Source organism: Bison bison, unplaced genomic scaffold, assembly GCF_000754665.1.
Source record: "Bison bison bison isolate TAMUID 2011002044 unplaced genomic scaffold, Bison_UMD1.0 scf7180017864068, whole genome shotgun sequence".
NCBI lineage: Eukaryota > Metazoa > Chordata > Mammalia > Artiodactyla > Bovidae > Bison > Bison bison.
In genome coordinates, this window is record NW_011494640.1 from 3,138,716 (window position 1) to 3,158,416 (window position 19,701).

At 49.1% G+C, this 19,701-nt stretch overlaps 1 protein-coding gene across 3 annotated transcripts in view; it reads right to left on the reverse strand.

The window, feature by feature from the left end:
• The window catches only part of PHC2 (polyhomeotic homolog 2 (Drosophila)), a 113,898-nt gene that overhangs the window by 3,494 nt on the left and 90,703 nt on the right, over positions 1–19,701 (reverse strand). For 2 of the 3 annotated variants that reach the window (XM_010836948.1, XM_010836947.1), the window contains 5 exons: positions 6,706–6,908; positions 4,890–5,019; positions 3,986–4,100; positions 2,779–2,920; positions 1,558–1,834 (listed from right to left, as the gene is read on the reverse strand). In XM_010836948.1, coding sequence (XP_010835250.1) covers positions 1,558–1,834; positions 2,779–2,920; positions 3,986–4,100; positions 4,890–5,019; positions 6,706–6,908 — 867 coding nt within the window. Of the gene's footprint in view, positions 1–1,557; positions 1,835–2,778; positions 2,921–3,985; positions 4,101–4,889; positions 5,020–6,705; positions 6,909–7,774; positions 8,266–19,701 lie in introns of those variants that run through there. The other variant, XM_010836949.1, reaches the window with a different exon arrangement.

The window sequence follows — 19,701 nt, forward strand, 5'->3', positions numbered from 1 at the left end:
GGAGGACCACTCCAGGCTTGGCGTCCTTGTCATCAAGGAAACGCCCACACACGCCTGGTGTGGGCTGGTGACTCCTGAGGCCTCTTGTGTGCTCCCTTCTTCAAGAGGCACATCTACCGTGATGGCCCTGTGCCCGTCCCACCATCTCCTAGGTTAGTGGAGGGGAAACGAAGACCCTCCTCGTTCGCAGGTGTGAAGACTGGGGGAACTCCCCTGGAGGAGCTGGACCCAGCGAATTTCATCTGGGCCTGGACCTGAGTCAGATGCTGAGATCTTAAGACCCTGAACCACTGCTGTGATGGGATGAGACCCGTGGGGCCTCGGGTGGGGGTGGGGGTGCTGCATGAGGGGGGAACCTGAATCACTGGGGTGAACTATGCTAACTGGCCTCCAAGTAGCTCCCTCCAATAACCCCTGCTTTCATGCCTTCATGAGGCCTTCACAATGAATGGGGTTGACCTGTGTGGTCAATAAGATACTGTTGAAGTGACAATATGTGATTTCTGAGGCTAGATCATAAAGGGCACAGCAGGTGGCTTCCACCTTGCGCTCTTAGATCTCCTCCTGGGGGGTCAACTGGCTGCCACATCACGAGAATACCAGAGCATGAGTGTTCTGAAGAGACCCGTGTGGACGGTGACCGAGGCCTCTTGCCAACGGCCATCCCCTCCCTGAGAATCACGAGTGAGGCACCTGAGGATGGAGCCAACAGCCCCACTCGAGCCTTCAGATGGCCTCAGCCTTGGCTGACACCACAGCCGCCTAAGAATGCCCACTCCAACCACCTGTGTGCTGACAAACGGTGGGGCTGCAGCAATAGATAACCAACACACTGGGTTAAGTGGCAGAGCCGAGATTTGAGCCCAGTTCTGTTTAAGTCCGAAGCCCGCTCTCAACCACCATAGCCCACTTTAGTCTCTGAATGAACTGGCTTATGGCTGCCATCACTACCTGACCTGGCCAGTGGCCGGGTGAGACTGGCAGGAGAAACCGTGAAAAGGCTTTGGGGCCTCAACAAGCACAGCCGTGGAGATGCGAGCTCTGTCTTTCGAGCTTCCTTTCTAGATCCTCGCCCTGAGACCCTGCATGCCCAGAGTCACGGGCGGCCTGTGGCTCCCTCACGTGCTTCTGCGTCTCTGTCCAGGCTGCTCCCTGATGCAACCTCTCCATCAGGCACAGGCCTGCGTGGCCACTGCCACTTGGTGTCCATGTCCTGTGTTCTGACGTTCTCCTTGACAGTTTTCCTTCATTCCCACCTGACGCCCCTCCCAACTTGCCCTGGAGACACACAGGGTAGGTTACGTCATCATCTGCCACGCAGGCCCCTCGCAGAGCCCACAGATATGTTGGCGTCCGGCCACAGGACACCAGTCAGGGCTCTGTGCTAGAAGGTAAGCTCTCATGGGCAGTAATCTCCTCACGCTTATCCCTGCCCCCTGTTCCTGAACCTGCATCTCTCACTGAACCTGTGGTCTCTCCTGGGGGTAGGAGGTGAGGTCTCTCACGCCCTCTCATTCTTTGCTACTCCAGGCAGGCATGGAACTCCCAGGGCCTTACCTGGCAGAGAGCGGATGAACTCGTAGACATCGTCCACGTTCCACTTGGTGGGCTCACTTGGCAGGAAGTGGTGTCCCATGCCCACCAGGTCCCGCATGTGCACGTCAGGGAGCTCCAGGTCCCGCGGGCCTTGTCGCCGGCGGGAGGTGGACGAGCTGGCTGAGATGGGGGACAAGGGTTCCTCGTAGCTTGAGTTATCTGAGCAACGGCTGGAGTCCTCCTGGCTGTGTGTTAGCTGCAGGGCAGCGGTAACTGAAAGGGGTACAGTGCCTGTTGGCTGGGAGCAGAAACAGTTTTCCTCAGGATGGGGGAGTAAACCGCCTCTACAAGAGTGCTGGGCAAAAGCAGGTATAGTCTCCCCGTTCTATCTGGCTGGCTGCTACGTACCTTTGAACTCTAGATCAAAAAGTATCTTTTGCAACGTCCTTTCTCTGATCCTAAGCAGAGAGTCCTACTACTGGTGCACGTACCACCCCACACTGCAGTAATCTCATTACAGGTCTATTCTTTCTCGTAAATGTGGGTTTTTAACCAGGGCTGTACGGGTTTTGGGGACTGGTCTGTGCACCACCTGAAAGAGCATGTAGATTTCCTTATGTGTCCGTTTTTTACTATAGCTTTCATCAGATTCTTAAAGAGGTTTAAGACCAGAACAATAACAATAAACAGCAAAACACATGGTCTAAAGCATCACACTAGGCTGTGAGTTCTTACAGCACAATTCAGAGCTTTAGTGCCTAACAGTTGCCGGCATATAGCTGGTGCTGAAACATACTTAATGAACAGAACACCTCGTTTTTGATAGAGACCTTTAAGGATTCAGTGCTCTGATGCACAGAGAAGCAAAAAGGTGGGGAGATGAAGGGTGTTAGCTTCTTCTCCCCTAGCCCTTCAGGTAAGGCAGGCGTAGCTACCTGGGACAGCCTATGTCTTCATGTGCAGCCCCAGAAGTCAAAGATGGAGGCAGACTGGGAGAACAGGGTGAGCAGAGGCAAGGTCGCGGAAGAGGGACCCTGGGTCCCTCTTGAGCATCCATGGGTCTAAATGAGAGCTCTCTGAAGGGACATGGGGAAGGCTTGACTTGACACATCAGGAGAAATGAGAATATGATGGAGCACTGACAGCCACAGCAGAAAGGACAGTGGGCGCCCAGGGCTGTGCTAGGAAGGGGAGTCGGTGGAGACTTGAGAGAATGAGCTCCAGGCTCCTCTGGCCTCTCACCTGCTTCTTGGTATCCTTGGTAAGTGTCGGCAGACTGGCTTTGCTGGCCCGACGGCGGTTGTGGGTCGTGGCTCCCGCCTTCTGCAGCTTGCTCCGGTCTGAGTGGAAAAGCCCCACTCGTTTGGTGCACCCCACGTTGTACCTGCCAGAGTCAGAGGAACAAGGGAGGTCAGGGCAGTCGCAGGGTGCCCACAGGCCCCAGGAGGAGTAAGAGCAGCCAAGGGGCAAAATCTGAGTCTGTCTGCTCATTCCAATCCTAAGTCCATCACTCAGGACTGGCTGTGTGAATCTGGGCAAGTCACTCAGCCCCTGAGCCTCTGTTTTCCCATCTGGAGTTGGGGATGAGACCACTCACTTTCTGTAACTGGTCTGGCAGTTACACGAGCTTGTGCTTGACACAACTGCCTGGCTCACGGGAAGAACCCAGGGCTGCCCTATTCTACTCCACATGTTACCTGTGCCCAGAAGCTAGTGTCCCCTGTTCTGATGGGGGACAGCTTGGCAAAGCATCACAAAGGTGCCGGGAGGACCTCCAGCATAGCCCAGGGAAGGAGGGCTGGGGGTAACCCTACTCTAACTGGTCCGCAGGGCCCCTCTGCCTGGGGGCCTAGAGTCCCTTCTTTTGGGAGCTCAGACCCCTTCCACCTTGGCACAAGGACCACACAGCACTTATGAGTCCGACGTCTAGATCCCCAGCTCAAAGACTTTAGGCACAAGTACTTCTTGTGCCTCAGTTTCCCATCATGTACAGAGGGCCTGACAGCAATCCTGGCTCACAGGGTTACTCTGAAGACGAGACGACACCATGCGTATCAACGCTCAGCACAGAAACCTGCGCGTGGCAGGCCCACGGTAAGCACTGCTGCCTGCTGTGAGCGTCTGTCTTCTGAGTCGGGAGGAGCTCACAAGGGAGGTGCAGTCAGTACAGGGGCTCAGGGCAGCGTTTCCAGTGGGGGCCTAGGCAAACCCTACGGAGATGGGAGCTGCCAAAGCCAGGTGCCGGGGTGCCGAGGAGGGCCAGACAAGCTAAATGCCTCTTCCTTCCATGTGGGCTTACCGCTGCTTGCCTGGACCTGCTCATAGAGTTCTTGGTGAACAAGTGACAGGACACTGCTTCCAGGCAGGGCACGGAAATAGGGAGCTGGGCATCAAGGTGCAACCCTGAGAGGGGAGGGGCTGGGCACAGCAGTGGAGTGAGCGTGCTTACCTTTTTGCACAAGCCATGGAACAGAAGCGCTTGGAACGCTTGAACTTGTAGGCGAAGTCCACCCGGCCACAGAGCTCACACTTGAGTTTGAGGGGAGTGCCCTCCTCTTTGGACTCTGAAAGCATGAAAGTTCGTAAGTGTGGACAGTGAGTGGTCCCCACAGGACCTGGGGCCTCTCACACTCTGCCCAGCCTGTTCCTCGTGCCCACAGCTGTGCCCTGCAGCAGCAGCCTGGATAGTGCCAACCCACTTTTGCTGCTGTTTTATGACTTCGTACCCTGGACACCTGAGAGTTCCTTCTTTTAGGGGCTAGGAGACAAAACACGGTGGGGAAGGGCTAGCGCCCCTTCTTTACAACCCTAGAAGAAAGCAGGCGACCCTCCAGAGGGAAAGTGCTAATGCTGTCTGTCACTGCTGGTTTGCAATCACTTTACCCTTCCTGGGCGGGGGGTGGGGGGGGTCCGGCTGGCTGCCAGCCTGGGTATCAGAGCCCAGGAGATGGGAGCCATGCAGGCACCCCACCTGCCTCCATTTAGCCAGGGGCTTCTGTGGCAAGTGCAGCCCTTACTTGCTCCAGTGTGCCTCTGCGCTGGCCCCTCTAGAGCAGGCCCCTGAAGCAGTGGAGGAAGGCCGCAACTTGCCGGCTGGCCCATAACTCAGCAGTAACTCCCGGGGATCCGGGGCTGGAGAGGAGGACACACGTTTCCCCGGGGACAGGGGCTCCTATCCGCTTTCGAGGGACAGGGCTGAGTGTGCACTGGGGGAAACGTTTGGTCGACCGCCATGTTCACACAATTTCTGGCTCCAAGACCCTCCGTGGACAGCAGGAAAGGACCTTCCATCCTTGCTGATGTCCCGGTTCCACCCCAACCAAAGCCCCAGCATCCAGGGTCTGGCACACTACCTTGCAGATAGGGCTCCTCCATCTCTGAGTCAGTGGTGGTGGTATGGTCCTGCTGCGGAAGTTTCTCAGGCAAGAACCCCTGTGCATACTTCTTCTTGAGATTCCCCACCAGCAGGGACGAGCGTCCCACCTAGAGGACAAGGCGACAGGGAGGCCGTGAGGGTCAGGTGGGCAGGCTCGCTTGCTCTCAGCCTCATCACAATCACAAGTATAAAGCACCCAGGCACAGAGGCCAGCCCCCACCCCACCACCATCCAGGCACACCCTGCTCAAGGCCTGTTTTGCTGTTTAGCTCATGAGGTAAGATGCCACTGGCCACCAAAGGACAGGGATGAAAATGGCTTCAGCCCAGGACTGATGGATGGTTTAGAGGTCAGGAGAATATCTCCTCTTCCCAGTTGTCTAAGGCGCACAGGTGGAGACATGGGTCAGGTTCCGGCATCGCTGGAACCAGGGCCAGGCCCCAGCCCTCACATGTCCTGGGGCAGGAACACGGCTGAGGCTGCGTGTGAGTGTATGGGTGACACAGAGTCCTGGCCACCATTCCTGGATCCCTTTCTGTTCTCTCCCTTACCACTGCCCTACCCGAGTCAGAGGGACAGGCAGCCAGAGGAGAAGAGGAACATGGGGACGCGGGGCCACACTCAAAGGCCAACCCTGGACTGGCTCAGTCACACTTTGCTTTACTCCCTTTGTTGCCTTTTGTTCGGGCAGCCTGGTGGCCAGACCTCTAGCAGGGAGACTGGGGCTGCTACCCCATCTGCATCTACACTGTGAGGTCAGCTGGTTCTGGTGTTTCTCTAGGAGGCCAAAGGGAGGACGAGTCTAACGAGGGAGGGGACGTGAAGGGCTAAAGCTCCTTGTAGCTAAGGGGCCACAGGCCTTGACGGACCTCCAGAGGGAAAGCAGATGAGAACCAGCCCAGGCATTTTTGTCTTCTGGCATTTCAGAAGGGCAGTCCACCCATCGCAGTTAATCAAGCTCAGAGGCTTTGACTGACTGTTCAAACCACTCATGGATCCAAAGAAAGCTCAAAAGACAGATGGCATCCCATGAAGATGCTGTGTCTCTACCAGTTAATTTCATCATGAGCGAGGCTGGAGTGCACTTGGCTCTGGGCTCCTCTCACCTATGGAGCAGGCAACCTGTCTCACCAAATTACACGGGCACTACCAGTGCTGGGTGCTGCGTTTAATGAGCCACTTTCTTGCTGCTTCTGTATCTCCCTGCAGTATAATGCTTGAGACACTTGATGAAATGCCCCTTTCTGAAATGCCCCTTACTCTCACTCACTCCTCTTTCAAGGCTCTGTCCCCAGAAAAGAAGTTTTAGGCTAGAACTCTGATCAGTTATCTTCCATTCAGATAGACCTTGAGGATTCTCTTCCATACAGGTTCCGTTTGCTAACTGGCTAAAGTGCTGCCATTTGGGAGTTGAGGCATTCAAACCTGAACGAGGTCTCATTTCCCAAAGTCCATCATCCTGCACCCAACACCCCAGTGTGAACTCCCTTCTAACCAAGGGGTTCCCACTTCACCAGGTGGGGACACAGTTGAGTCTGTGTGGAAACTTCTAACTGAAGGGGTCATGCCAATTATTCTTAATTACTGACCCCTTCTGGATCTTAGGAAGACACTCAATCCTACAAAGAAAATGACTCTGACATTCCTTTGGGGGGAAATTAGCAAGGAAAGAGCAAATTTCTTTTCACATTTTTAGAAAATTTACATGGAAATGTAAAAATATTCTAATACACATCCAAAGTATACTTATTTAAAAAAAAAAAAAAAAAGAGGGGAAAAGAAGTAGTCCGTACCGGGAAAGGCTCCGCCCCCTCCTGGATCACAAACCCTTCGATAACATGCGTCAGGATTTGGGGTTTCACAATGGCCTGTGGTGGTTTATTCTCACCATTCTGGGGGGCAGTGCCGGTGATGCTGGAGGCAGAGTTTCCGTTCCCTGAGGTCATGCCGGGGCTGCTGAGGTCGGTCAGTGCATGAACAATGCCCTGCCCTGTCTCTGTGCAAGGAAAGCAGGAGAACACAAGCAGATGAGGTCAGAACCAGGTCGAGGCCAGCAGAAGGAGAGCAGGGACTCCACCTCGCCCAATAATGCACACCAGGCAGTCCCCTCCCTCCGTGACCCATTCAAAGTGGCAGTTTTCGTGGACAAACCACCGTGTGAGTCTCGTCTGTTCTACAACAATGAAGCTAAACAACCAGACATGTTTATTTTTATCCTGCGCTAAGAATAGTTCGACTAGGTTAAACAGACAAGGATTCTGCCTTTTGGAGGAGTGAAGACCTTGGTCAATATTGATCTGGACAAACAAGTTAACATTCAGCTCAAGGGAGAAAAGTGTATTCAAGGTACCATCTAAAACCAGGATGAAAAAAGCTGAACTAGGTAGAGGGCTTGGGGCTTGATGGGTTTGGGGGAAGACAGATTAAAGGAACCTTCCATGAAGTTCCTCGGGCAAGGGTCCAATTTTAACCATGCTGTGAAATGTCAAAGTACTGAACCCCAAGTAAACATTTTAATATAGATCTGCCTATGCAAAGACTGGCTGCTTGGGATCACTGCATTAAGATATGTGTGTGTTCTATTTCTCCACCAAGGAAGCCACCAGGCAGAGATGAGGTTATCTATGCTGTTTCTGCAGGTCCTGTGCTTCCAATCAAGCCTCTTATCCAGTTCTCAGCTTCACACTCAATCTGATCCTTGGCCGACCACAGTCTCCTTCCTCCATGGACAGCGCTGCCTAAGTTCTCCCCATAGGCCTGCCAGCCTTGCTCTGAAAGGCCTGACAGAGAGCTCCAAAGAGTGTGAGGGGAGCCTCCGCGGAACCGCATGAGGGACCTCCTCATCTCCACTTCAAACAGTACCTCTCATGAGCTGCTTCACTGTGAGAAACAACTTTTATCTCCTCACTTTTGTAACTCTCTTCCCACCCCTTCCCAGGGCCATTGTCTACCACCACCAACTGTGTGAGCTGAGGCTGCTTTTAAACTGGAACTTCCTAAAAAAGAAAAAAAGAGAAAGAAAGAAAAAGCCATTTCTTTATTGCAACAAGCCTACTGCCAGTAAGCATAACTCAGTGTGTATATGTGTACACACTTTGGAAAACGATTTCAGTATAATTATTAAAGCAATTTTTGCACAAAATTTATAGGAAGATGCTCTTATTTCATGTTAAAGATCCAAAATCCACCACAGAGGAGGAATTTACAAGGCCTAATTATATAGGATGGAGGAATCAAAGTAAACTCATTTTAGGAAAGGTTTATAACTGGCTTTCTTACTAGTAGTCCTAGCGCACAATAAACCAGGATAAATCTTTTTTGTTAAAAAAAAGTTAACCATGACATACATCTTCAGTACTCAGACTTCTATAATTCAGCTGTAATGAACTTCAGAGCTGAGCAGGAGTTACCTGAGAGATGTGATTAATGAGATTTTAAAATAATTCTTTGGAGAGATAGTCATACCACCAAGTTAAGAAAAATTCATTTCAATGTTTATAGTCTCCTTTGAAAAAAAATTTTTGGACAGTTTTGACTTTTCTATAGGGATGGAAATTTTCTACTTTCAATTCAGTGTTTCTAAATTGTAAAGGTGTTTAGGAAGTGAAAAGAAAATCTTTCCTTAACAATCCATGAATAACTAGGAGGACTGAGTTAACTATGCAATCAATTAAGTTTCTTTGCTTTTAAATTTTAAATATGTGAAAAAACAAATACGTATTTTTAAAAATGAGTAAATGTTAAGATAGAAAGCTTAGTATTTAAATTAAAATCCTGTTTTTACACGGCAGCTATTTCCTTCCAATTAGAGCCTAGATGAATATTCCCTAGGTTCAAGCCCTTACCAGTGCTTGACCTTTCTCGGTAACAGCCCCACTTAGTGATTTTCTGGCATTTGCTTGAACACCTCTAATGACAAAGGAACTCACTACCTCTGAAGTAGTTTGTCCCCAACTTGGACAGTTCAAGAAGTTCTTCCTTACAATGAGCCAAAAATCCATCTGTTAATTTCTATCTACTTATCCTGGTTCTATTCCTTAAGACCACACAGAACAAAGCCAATCATACTTGCACAATGGGTAAAAACACAGCCTTAGACTTGGCTTAGAGACTGGTCTCTATCACTCAAGGATTAGCAGCATGTCCTTATCTGTCTATGAGCCTCGGTTTCTCCAGCTAGAAAATATAGATGATAAGACGACAACTCTATAGCCCTGCTACGAGGGCTAAGTGAGACGATGAATAGCAGTGCAGTGTGACCACACTGGGAAACACTCAAGAAATGCCCTTGGTGTCATGAAGGGTGGCACTCACGACCCCAGTACATATTTTCTCCTCCAGGCCACACTCCCTCTGCTCCTTCAACTACTTCTTATCTGAAAGGCTGCAAGTTCATCACCCTCTGTCATCTCTGTCAGCATTTTTTAAAGTCAGGTAGTCAACCCTAACATATCACATCAAGTATTGATCTAAGAGATCCAGTTTGTAAGAATTTTGTTTTGGAGAGCACAGATGGGCAATGAGTGACTCCCTTGTTTTAGTTCACAGCACTTCTGGGGCTTCCCTGGTGGCTCAGATGGTAAAGCGTCTGCCTGCAATGCGGGAGACCTGGGTTCAATCCCTGGGTCAGGAAGATCCCCTGAAGAAGGAAATGGCAACCACACCAGTACTCTTGCCTGGAAAATTCCATGGATGGAGGAGCCTGGTGGGCTACAGTCCATGGGGTCGCAAAGAGTCGGACACGACTGAGCGACTTCACTTCACAGCACTTCCTTGGAATTGATCCGTTTTCCTCTTCATTCTGGGATCATGCCCGCCTGCCACTTTTCACTGATATTTATCACCAAATGGGTGCTGATACCTTATCTCCCTGAGATTTCTCCAACCTTGTTGGACTCTTCTTTTTGGCCCCTCTACCCTACTGATAAATGTACACTGCAAAGAGGTGGTGGTTCCTGAGGGCAGATTCTTTCCTTATGCCAAATACAGTAGCAAACAGAGATATTCACCAGCCCAGGGGCTACAGGGCCAATGCTTAACTCTGGAAAAAGACCTGTTTTGAATTTAAGTTCTAAAAAAAAGGGATCTTATTAAGCAAGAGAACAAACTAATAAGCCCTTTCACTACATCCTTAGAACGATCACTCTCCGTTATAACTCTGGCTGGTTGCAGGACAGACAAGAGTCCCAGGGACGGGCAGGAGAGTGCTTTACAACTTGTACAGAGGTTTGCAACGATTCTGTTTTGCAGTCATCTTGCAGGCAAACCCTCATCATCTGCTCTAGTAACAAAGGAGTTTGGGCTATTTCTAGAATGACCATACACGATCTCACCCCCTGCCAAGCTCAGCACTCTGAGATTAATTTAATCTGCTTCCCGCTCTCCCAGACTGCTCTGCGGCTTGCTTAAGGGAAAGCAGCTTAAACGTGCAACAACCTGCCCTGCTGGCCCTGAGGCCAGATGAGAGAGAGACAAAGAAGTCCTCTATCTTTGGAATTCTTCCTTACTCAGTTCCCTTGACTGGTCCCAAGACTGTAAGTGCTGCTGGGATTCTCAGAGGTCTCAAATGCCTTTATACAGAGTGAGGTACCTGGGTCTGCAAGGCAGAGGCCAGGACACCCTGAGAAGGAGAAGCTGCATAAGGAAATAAAACCAAGCTCCAGTGGGGGCGGGGGAAGGGAGAGGTAGAATCTAGCATTTGATTGAAGCTGACCACAAAGGGCCAAGTATTCGGATGAGAATGAACAAAGCAATGTGTTCTGGGGGCGTTGTTACATAACACAGGCCTCAACCTGTAGGCTGCGTCTCAATCTGCTCTCAGGCTCTGGCAGAAACAGTCCTTATAGGGACTGGATTAAAACAGGAAGGGCGAATCCCCTCCCCACTCCCTGGGCCCCAATTGTGAAATTATCTGCTCAGGGCCAGTCTTCTCTGCTAGGCAAAGCAGGGGCCCTATTTAGGCAGGGCTGTCCAGGTCTTGTCTGTATCTTCAGGGCTAACCCAGTGACCAACACATGACAGCCATTTAATAGGTGCTGAACCACAGCGTGTGGAAACTGTGGTCTCCATCTTCACGGTTGACCACAGTTTTGTTCTCCCTAGTCTTCCAACAGCAACCACCAGTTGAGATTGGCAAGTCACTTTCTGAGGCGATAATGACTGAGACAGAGCAGGTGGGCTGGTGCCTGCCTACAAGAATGGCATTTCTGGCTACCTGGCTCTGAAGAAGAATAAAAGCTACTTCTCAGCCCATTTATTCTTGTTAGAGCGGGGATTTCCTTAGTGGATGGGAAATTTCGCATTAAATCAGCTCCAAAGACTGCAGCTCTGGGTTCCCTGGCCCGCTGTGAAACACTGACGCTGGCTCCAGGCATTCAGAAAGGAATGATGTCCTCCAGAAGCAGAGGCCAGAGGCGCCTATACAAACAGCCTTGCCCCCAGGGCCAGGAGGTAGGTGTCCAGAGAGGCTGAGCTCTCCTGCCCACGAAGACAGAGGTCGGGCTGGCCCTAGCTAGGTTCCATCTGGGCCACTTTGGAACCAGTTATGGTGCTCTTTTGGAGAAGGAAATGGCACCCTATTCCAGTACTCTTGCCTGGAAAATCCCATGGACGGAGGAGCCTGGTGGGCTGCCGTCTATGGGGTCGCACAGAGTCGGACACAACTGAAGCGACTTAGCAGCAGCAGCAGCAGCAGCAGCAGCAGATGGTGCTCTTTATAAACACAGATACGGCAAAAATCATCAGTTACGCTAAAATACGGTTCAGTACTAACATTTATTGTGGGTGTTTCAGATGACCTGACCAAGTCTATTTGCCCCGAAAATAAGCAGCCTTGAAGACCTGACTTCAGAGGAGATGAAAAGCAAGCAGGACCTCTCCCTACACCCCTCAGCTTGGCCAGTGGCCATTTACACTTTCTACAGACATGAGGAAAAAGAAGTATTTTAATTTTCAAGACTTCTAACTACACGTGCCTGGCAGCAGCAGGAGTAAGACAAAGCTAATGAAGTTAATAGAGGATTCAAGGAGGCATAGTAGGTGATAACACGGATCATTTCCTGCAGCAAATTCTGCTCAGCAAATGGCAAAACAAGGTCGCTTACACAACACAGAGCGTTCTCTCCAGGCCCCTGGCTGTGAAGTCCTGCTCACTGGGCCTCAGCTTGGCAGGCCAGTCCCATGGGCAGGAGGGGTGACAGCAGGGCTCCTCAGCAACTGCCTGCTCTAGAGAGACCCTGAGCGGAGCGCCTGCAAAGGGCCACCCAGGGAAGCCACATCCCAGGGGGAGAGCAGCTGATGCAGACCAGGCACACCGGGCGCTAACATGGGGCGGCAAGCTGAGGGCCCATGAGCCCTCAGCAAAGGCTGTGGCCACCCTTTACAATCTCATTATAGTTGGGCCCCTAAAGACATCAGTGCCGCTCCGAAAGTGAGGGAGGTACAAAATCTCGTTAAGTACCAATCTGTTAGTGGGGAGAGGGGGGAGGGGGAAGAGAGAGGGAAAGAGGAATCGTGGCTCCATCCTGGGACCCTGACAGAGTAGTCAACTAGAGATGCATTTGGTTAACAACCTGCTTTAAAATGCAAATATACACTTGCAGTCATTCACACCTGGCTGTGAATCATTTAGAGAAGCAGAGCGCTTTCCTCCCCAGTTAGGGACAGAAGGTCTGGAAAGAGGCATGGGGGATGAAGAGTGGATATTTTGGATCAGGGGCACTAGTCCTCTGTGGACTGGGGTTAGGAGGGTCCTGGGTCTAACATCTTAATTTTCCAGAGGAGAAAAAGGGTGCGTAATTAAGTCTACATTTCAGAATGAAGGCAAGAGTGTGTGCCACCTAAATGAAGAGACTACATTCTAAAACGGGCTTCCCTGGTGGCTCAGGGGCAAAGAAAACCACCTGCCAATGCAGGAGACCCGGTTTGATCCCTGGGTTGGGAAGATCCCCTGGAGAAGAAAATGGTATCCCGCTCCAGTATTCTTGCCTGGGAAATCCCATGGACAGAGGAGCCTGGTGGGCTACGATCCTTGGGGTTGCAAAGAGTCGGATGTGATTTAGCAAATAAACACCACCACCACCCACTAAACCATGCATAAAAGGAGCTCTTAGAGGTGGGAAAATTGTACTTCGCTTCCCATCCTGGGTTCCCCTGAGAACCCAGAAGGTAGGCGGCACCAAGGCCAGATGTTTTTAGCTTGTGCAATTCTGCTAAGGACCGAGATGTCAGACACACAAAAGGCTGTGGCCTTTTCTCAGAGGTGCTGTCACCATCCTGCCCTCAGAGCACCTTTGCTCTTGGGAGCCTCTCCCGAGAAGGGAAGAAAGGACTGTGACAGGAAGATCGCTTTGGCCCGCTCTGCGGAGAGCTGGCTGGCACAACGCCAGGGAAGCTGGACCAGGTGGCCTCAGACGGGCCTCCGTGTCACTGCGGAGTGACCTTGTTAAGTCTGGGTTAAGAGGATTCGAGAGCAGACGGGCTTCCTGGATCTTAAGCATCAAGCCTGGTAGGAGGGATCCTCCTCCCTTGCAGCCATTACCATACAGCTGACTTTCCGCCTGTCTCTTTGGACACAGGCGGAGCGCACAGCCCTTCTGACTCACCCATAGGCCCCAGCTACAGTGGACATAAGCTGAATTGTAAACAGCTGAATGTTTTCCAAGCGGCCACCCCCAGCTCTGGAGGAAGGAATCAATGGAGTGAACAGCCAGCTGCCCCCGCTCAGTTCGGGCCGGGACTCAGCGGGGATTTCCACACAGCTGCAACACTGCTGCCCAGCTCAGGCCAAGGAGCACCGTGCGATGACTACCTCCGGCTGCAGGGAGCCAGGGGGAGTTCTCAACAAGAGCTCCACTTACTGGAGCCAGTCCTCCTTTCCAGTGCCCAGGGAGGGCTCCCAGATACCCTGATGTCAGAGTTCTCTAGCAGATGCTGCGATTTCACAAGGCAAAAGGTGTGGAACGGACATGAGAGGCCCTCTGCTAGGGACATCAGAATCACTGGAGACGACAGGAAAAATGGCAGAGTGGAAAGGGCACCGGCTCTGGGCAGACCTGGGTTCACTCTGGTTCCATCTTTGATCACCTGGGCAGCTTCAAGCACTTGGTACCTGCTGTGTTTGTGTCTCCATCTATATAAATGACCATCATGCTGCCTGTCTTGCAGGTTGACAGTGAATAGCAGAGTTTATACATGTAAAATGCTTGGTTGGCACTGATTACATCTGGAAGCTGTTAAACAGCAGTTAACACTTGGGATCAGAAAGACCCTAAGCTTAAATCTTAGATTATCCCAGGCAAGTTACTGAAGGCCTCAGTTTCCTCATCTGTAAAATGGGATGCTTATCTTTGTCTCATATGGCTGTGGCAAGGATTAAACGTGATACTGCAGTTACAATGCAGTGCAAGAGGCCTGACTTACCATTGGAGGGCTCCCATCACTGAGACTCAAGAGACCAGGAAGCCGCCCCAGGCTCAGTGCACTGGGCCTGGCCTCTTGCGGCTCCAGAGCACAGCTGTTCTTTCACTGGCCCAAACTCAGGTTATCACTCATGTTCCTCAGATGCGGTGGCCTACTCAGCGTCCTGTCCCGGCACTCCTGAGTTCAGGCTTCAGGAAATCATACTTCCGCTTTGACAATGAACTGCAACACTAGGGAAATATACCTGCTGTTGAAGGCAGATCACACATCTCAATTCACCTTCAACAGTCATTAATTCAAAGGACATGAGAAGTGCCAGATTTCCTTCCTATGCATTTATTTCATAGAGTTTCAGGGTATCAAAGGAACCCCAGAAACCAGCAAAGAATTTAGGAGCCAAAGAAGAACCACTTTTCCCCAGTGGTTCTTATAATGCCAGGAGGTGGTTTAGCCTGTGAAAAGAAATTACTTTAAAAAGTTGAAGATAAAATCATGGAAGATGGATTTGTAACAGTTAAAAAAACCACCACAAATGTTTAGAAAATTCTCTATTTTCAGGCTGATAACAAGGAAAGGCCACCATGTTGCTGGATATGACTCTTTTGTCTACCAGCTGCAGAAGCAACAATATTTTTAGAGAAATGGGTGAGAGAGAGAGAGAGAGAGAGAGAGAGAGAGAGAATGCACTAGAGAAATCCAACCTTGGTTGTCCTTGTCTATATAATGGGATAGATTATTATCTTGCAAATCAATCTTCTTGATCATTTCTGTTCTTAGAAAACACTGCCCTCTCCCTTTTATAACCATCATCTAAATTTTCAATCACCCTACTTTGCTACCAATAAGCTGACAGAAGAGATTAATACTGGAGGCCTAGAAATGTGGACTTAATTGATTTAAAAAAAAAAAAATAGTATTTGGCTCACATTAATTTTAATTCAGTGTCATTTGCTTGGGCTGTTTAAAAATGTCTTAATATAGCAGTGCGGATTTAGGCCACATATGGACGGTTTCAAATATGCTAAAGATATCAGTAACTAGGGATAATTATACTGTATTTGAGACATAATAGCCATGCAACTAGGGCTTTAAAAATAACTCCTAGCAGTCATGAACTCTCATTTTCTTGCCAAAAGTTCCAATATTCAGCATCAGGCCTGCTCCTCCTAATCTACTGGAGAAGAGTCGGTTATGACATGGCATCTAAAAGCCATTTTTCTTAAGAGAAGCTATGACAAATTTCACTGCTAAGAATAAAATCATCCAAGACACAGGTTTCTGCTTTAAAGAAAGCCCAATGGCAGACTGGGACTCTCTTCAACATCTGGATTTATCTTAGAATACTGGCAATCCCTGTTTAACAGCAATCACTTCTTTGGCAGATGTAGAAAGAATGTTTTCTTTTGGATTGAACTAAAAAAAAAAAATCATTTGGAAATTTAAAGTATAGGAAAACACATCCCTTTTCACTAACTATAAATAATTTGGAAGGGGAAGGAAAAAGAAAAAACCATTAAGTATGCTGGCCTAGATGATTTTACAATGAATCACACAGTAACAATTTATTATTTAAATCATATGCTATTTTTTAGTATATATCTTCAAAAACTAATCATTCTTAATAATATAACTGGATTAACTATAAAAAAAAACATTTTTTAATTCATGTCAATTCTACTTTCGTAACTAATGGGGAAAAAGCCCTGAGTCTGTAAGACTGTTGTCTTGGATAAACAAATGGCTGATTCTTTTCCTAACAATTCCCAAAATGTCATAAAGTTGAATTAAAGATGGTTTGTCTCTGAGTTTTTTTTTTTTTAAACAAGTATATCTGTGTTCTGATGTAACTAAATTCAAGCTGAAATTTTTAAGTAAGTCAATGCTTAAAATGAAACCTGCATCTACTTGAACTGTGGTAAGTATTTCAAGTTATCTTAAACAGGCCCACTTGAAACATTTTTAACAGAACACATATTCAAACAGAGTCTTTTAAACTGGTGACTCACACTGCAGTTTAAAGCAGGCCATAAAAACACTGAAAACATAAATCTGTATATGTTCATCACTCTACCTTGAGGGGTTAGTCCCAGCTTTCATTTCCATCAGACAGGTGCTAGTAAGGCACTGCAGAGTCATTTTTGTTACTGGCAAAAGCCCTCAGGGGAGCAGATTGCGTAAGGCAGCTAGTCCTCACTCTTTCTCCAGGGAGTGGAAAACACCCAAGCATCTCTACAATCACTTTTGTGAGATTCCTCCTGACCACAGAAAATCATCATCTTCATCTTCCAGTTGCAAAAACTGGCACCAAAGAAAGGGAATAAAAGAGAAACTATGCTTTTCTGAAGGCGTCTTGCTTCCTTATTCTTATTTCTAGTAGATGTGATGTAGCTTTTCAGAGAATCTTTTCCAGGAGGGAATCAAATCTTCCTGGAGAGTAAATGGCACTGCACAGCTGGAAGAACTTTAATAATATAATCTGGGACTAACCAAGAGGAGGTAAAAACTCCCTGTGAATGTCACACTTCCATGGAACAGCCTTACTAGAACTGGAACCACTATCCTATTCTCTAGTTTTTCAATTTAAACTTTATGTTGGCTTACCTACCTATCAATGTGAACTGAAAGGGAAGGAGTTTGACAGGAAAGGGGTGAACTTTATTCAGCAAATAAGTTACTGAATGCCTAGAGAGAGGCCCACAGCCCAGAGGAGGACAGAGACTTAATCACAACAGGAAAAAACTGAGACAAAAAGACATTCACAAACTCAGGGAAAGGATCTTAATTCTGAGTAAGTGTTTTCTTTCCCCTAAAACAAGAAAACCTACAGAGGGGACGCCGAAGAGCATGCAAGACCAGACGCACGAACAGTTCAGTTTCATAAAATCATCTATCTATTTATTCCCCTTATTCTCTCCCCCACTGAAAGATCCAAGGGATCCAAAGTATCTGAGACAGGAAATGAGTAAGGCAGGAAAAAGGATGTGGTTTGAAAAGAGTGGATTCTGGGGCTGAGCCAGAGCAAGGCACAGGCACAGGGTCAGAGATGGGGGAAGGGGCCTCTGGGACAGGAAGAGAAGTCTCAGGGTCACCAGTTTAGACTAGAAAGTCAGTGTCAGAGGAGGGATATCTGGAGAAGCATAAGACACCTTCCCAAGAGGTTCTGCTCCACTGCAATGCAGAGCAACAAGGGCTGAAGAGGCCCACAGCCAGGAGAATCATTACTGGCACAGAAGGAAGAAGAGCTGGAGATTCCTCCTCAATTTGAGGGCAGTGGAAATAATATCTTGAGTGCACCTGACAAAGGCAAGTTAGAAATTAAGCCAGGACCTGGCAGAGAAGTGGACGGGGCTAGGAGGCCATGAAAAATACGAATATTCATTAAGTATCTATGTGCCACCTAGCAATACAACAACAGCTTAAAAAGGCGGCGGTTGGGGGTGGGGGGGAAGGTGATGAAAACAGGAGCTATGGCTCACAAAAATGCAGTTCGACAACTGAAAAAGCAGCTCAAGAACAACAGAAAATGGACTTGAGATTAATGCTGGAGAGGGAAAAAAAGGCATCTCTTCTTCCCAATGTGTATGCACAAGCCTGGAAACAGATCCTGGGTGGGCTGAGGGGCAGAGCTCCCATGGTGAGTGCCTGGAAAGGGCAGGTGCCGCACGAGCACCACTGCCCATCTGCTGGGCCCTCTGTGAAAGAAGCCAGCCCTTGTAAAGGAGCCGAGCCAGAAGCTCTGGTTCCCGTCTGGCAGGGACTGGAACTCAGGGACAGAAACAGTGGGAAACACACAGGCATCAGCTGATTCAAAAGTGTGGTTATTTCCACACACAGATCCAGATGTTGAGGGTGAAGCGGGGAAAACCACTTTTGTATTCTCCACAGTGCCTAGGACAATGCTTCGCATGGGTCAGGAGGGCAAACAAGGTGTGTGAAATCTGAGAGGAACCAAAACTACTTAGCTGTGCAGGTATCTTAAGATACGAGATAGAACCTCTTGCCCTGTAACCAACACAGTAAGTTTCTTTCTCTTCTAAAGTCAAAATGCTATTAAGCCCTACATCCCATGTGACCTCAACTTAAGCCCTAAATCAACAGACACTGCCACAGGTCTGAGGCCCTGTACACAGAATAAAAACTGGGGAGGGCAGGGGCAGACATATAGGAGCAAGAAGGAATTTCCCTGCCTCATTAGCCTGCAATTTCCAGACTCATCTAGAAATCCTAGCAGTTCCAACGTTTGGGTTGACTGGGGGTGGGGGTGAGGAATAAAAAAAAAAAATCCCAGGTGAATGGTAATTGGATTACCCAGTTATGCCCCAGAGTCAAATAGCTGGAAAAGGCCAGGACAGCAGGGCCTGATACGGTTAAAATGACACTATTTTCTAAACCAAAAATTGAGACACTTGGCTGATAAGACAATGGGATGGAATATTTTAAATTGGGGTTGTCCTAGAAAAATTGGGGACATATGGTGGATTTAGGTCGGTAGCTTATTTCACAACAAGGGATCCTCCGGGTCCAATATGCTAATGGAAAGGGATTAAAGATCTGGAATGGGAGATCTAAGGGGGAGAGCTGTCACTGATTTGTTAAACAGGAAAAGGAATAGAAAACTGTGTCTCTGTAGACAGCAAGGCAACAAGGTGAACATTCTAGGTATGGAGCAGGAAGGAAAGGAAAGTTGATTAGAACTGAAACTGTGTCAGTGAAATCTGTTCAGGTCTCAAAAGCGGCCTTGGGGGAGGGAGGGTGAGGACTGTGACGGTGGAGTATCACCGGCACAAACTGGTATCCAGCAATATAGCAGTCGCCGACTAGGAGTTCTCATCACTGCAGGGTCACCGTTAGTTGGCAACCTGACCTTGGGCAGATTATTTCCCTCCCTGTGGACTTCAATTTAACGACGGAATCTCACAGGTCTCTATTTTTAATGTAAAGAGCCCACACAATACAATATGCCTTCATTTGGCATGGGAAGGAGAGAAAACGCTCTTCTAAAAATGGAAGAGAGGAGGACACAGAACAGCTTGTCCCTTTCCATCCAATTAAAAGCCTCGTGAGACTAGATTAAAAACAAAACTCTCCACCGAAGTCGCAGGCCCTCCAAGATAGGCAGTCGCCTACCCAGAAAGTAGAGCAGATGCCAGCAGCCCTGTCCCTAAGCGGACCGTCCATCCCCGGGAAAGCGCCGTCCCCGGAGGACCGAAGCGGGGGTGGGGGCGTGCGGGGACACAACGGAAGCGTTGGGCACGCCGAGGGTGACGCAACGGCTGTCGGGGGAGTGAGGGGCAGGCAGGGTCCCCGACGAGGCGGGGGAGGCGCAGGGCACCTCCCTGGCGCCGGGAGGGCTAGAGTCGCAGGCTGGC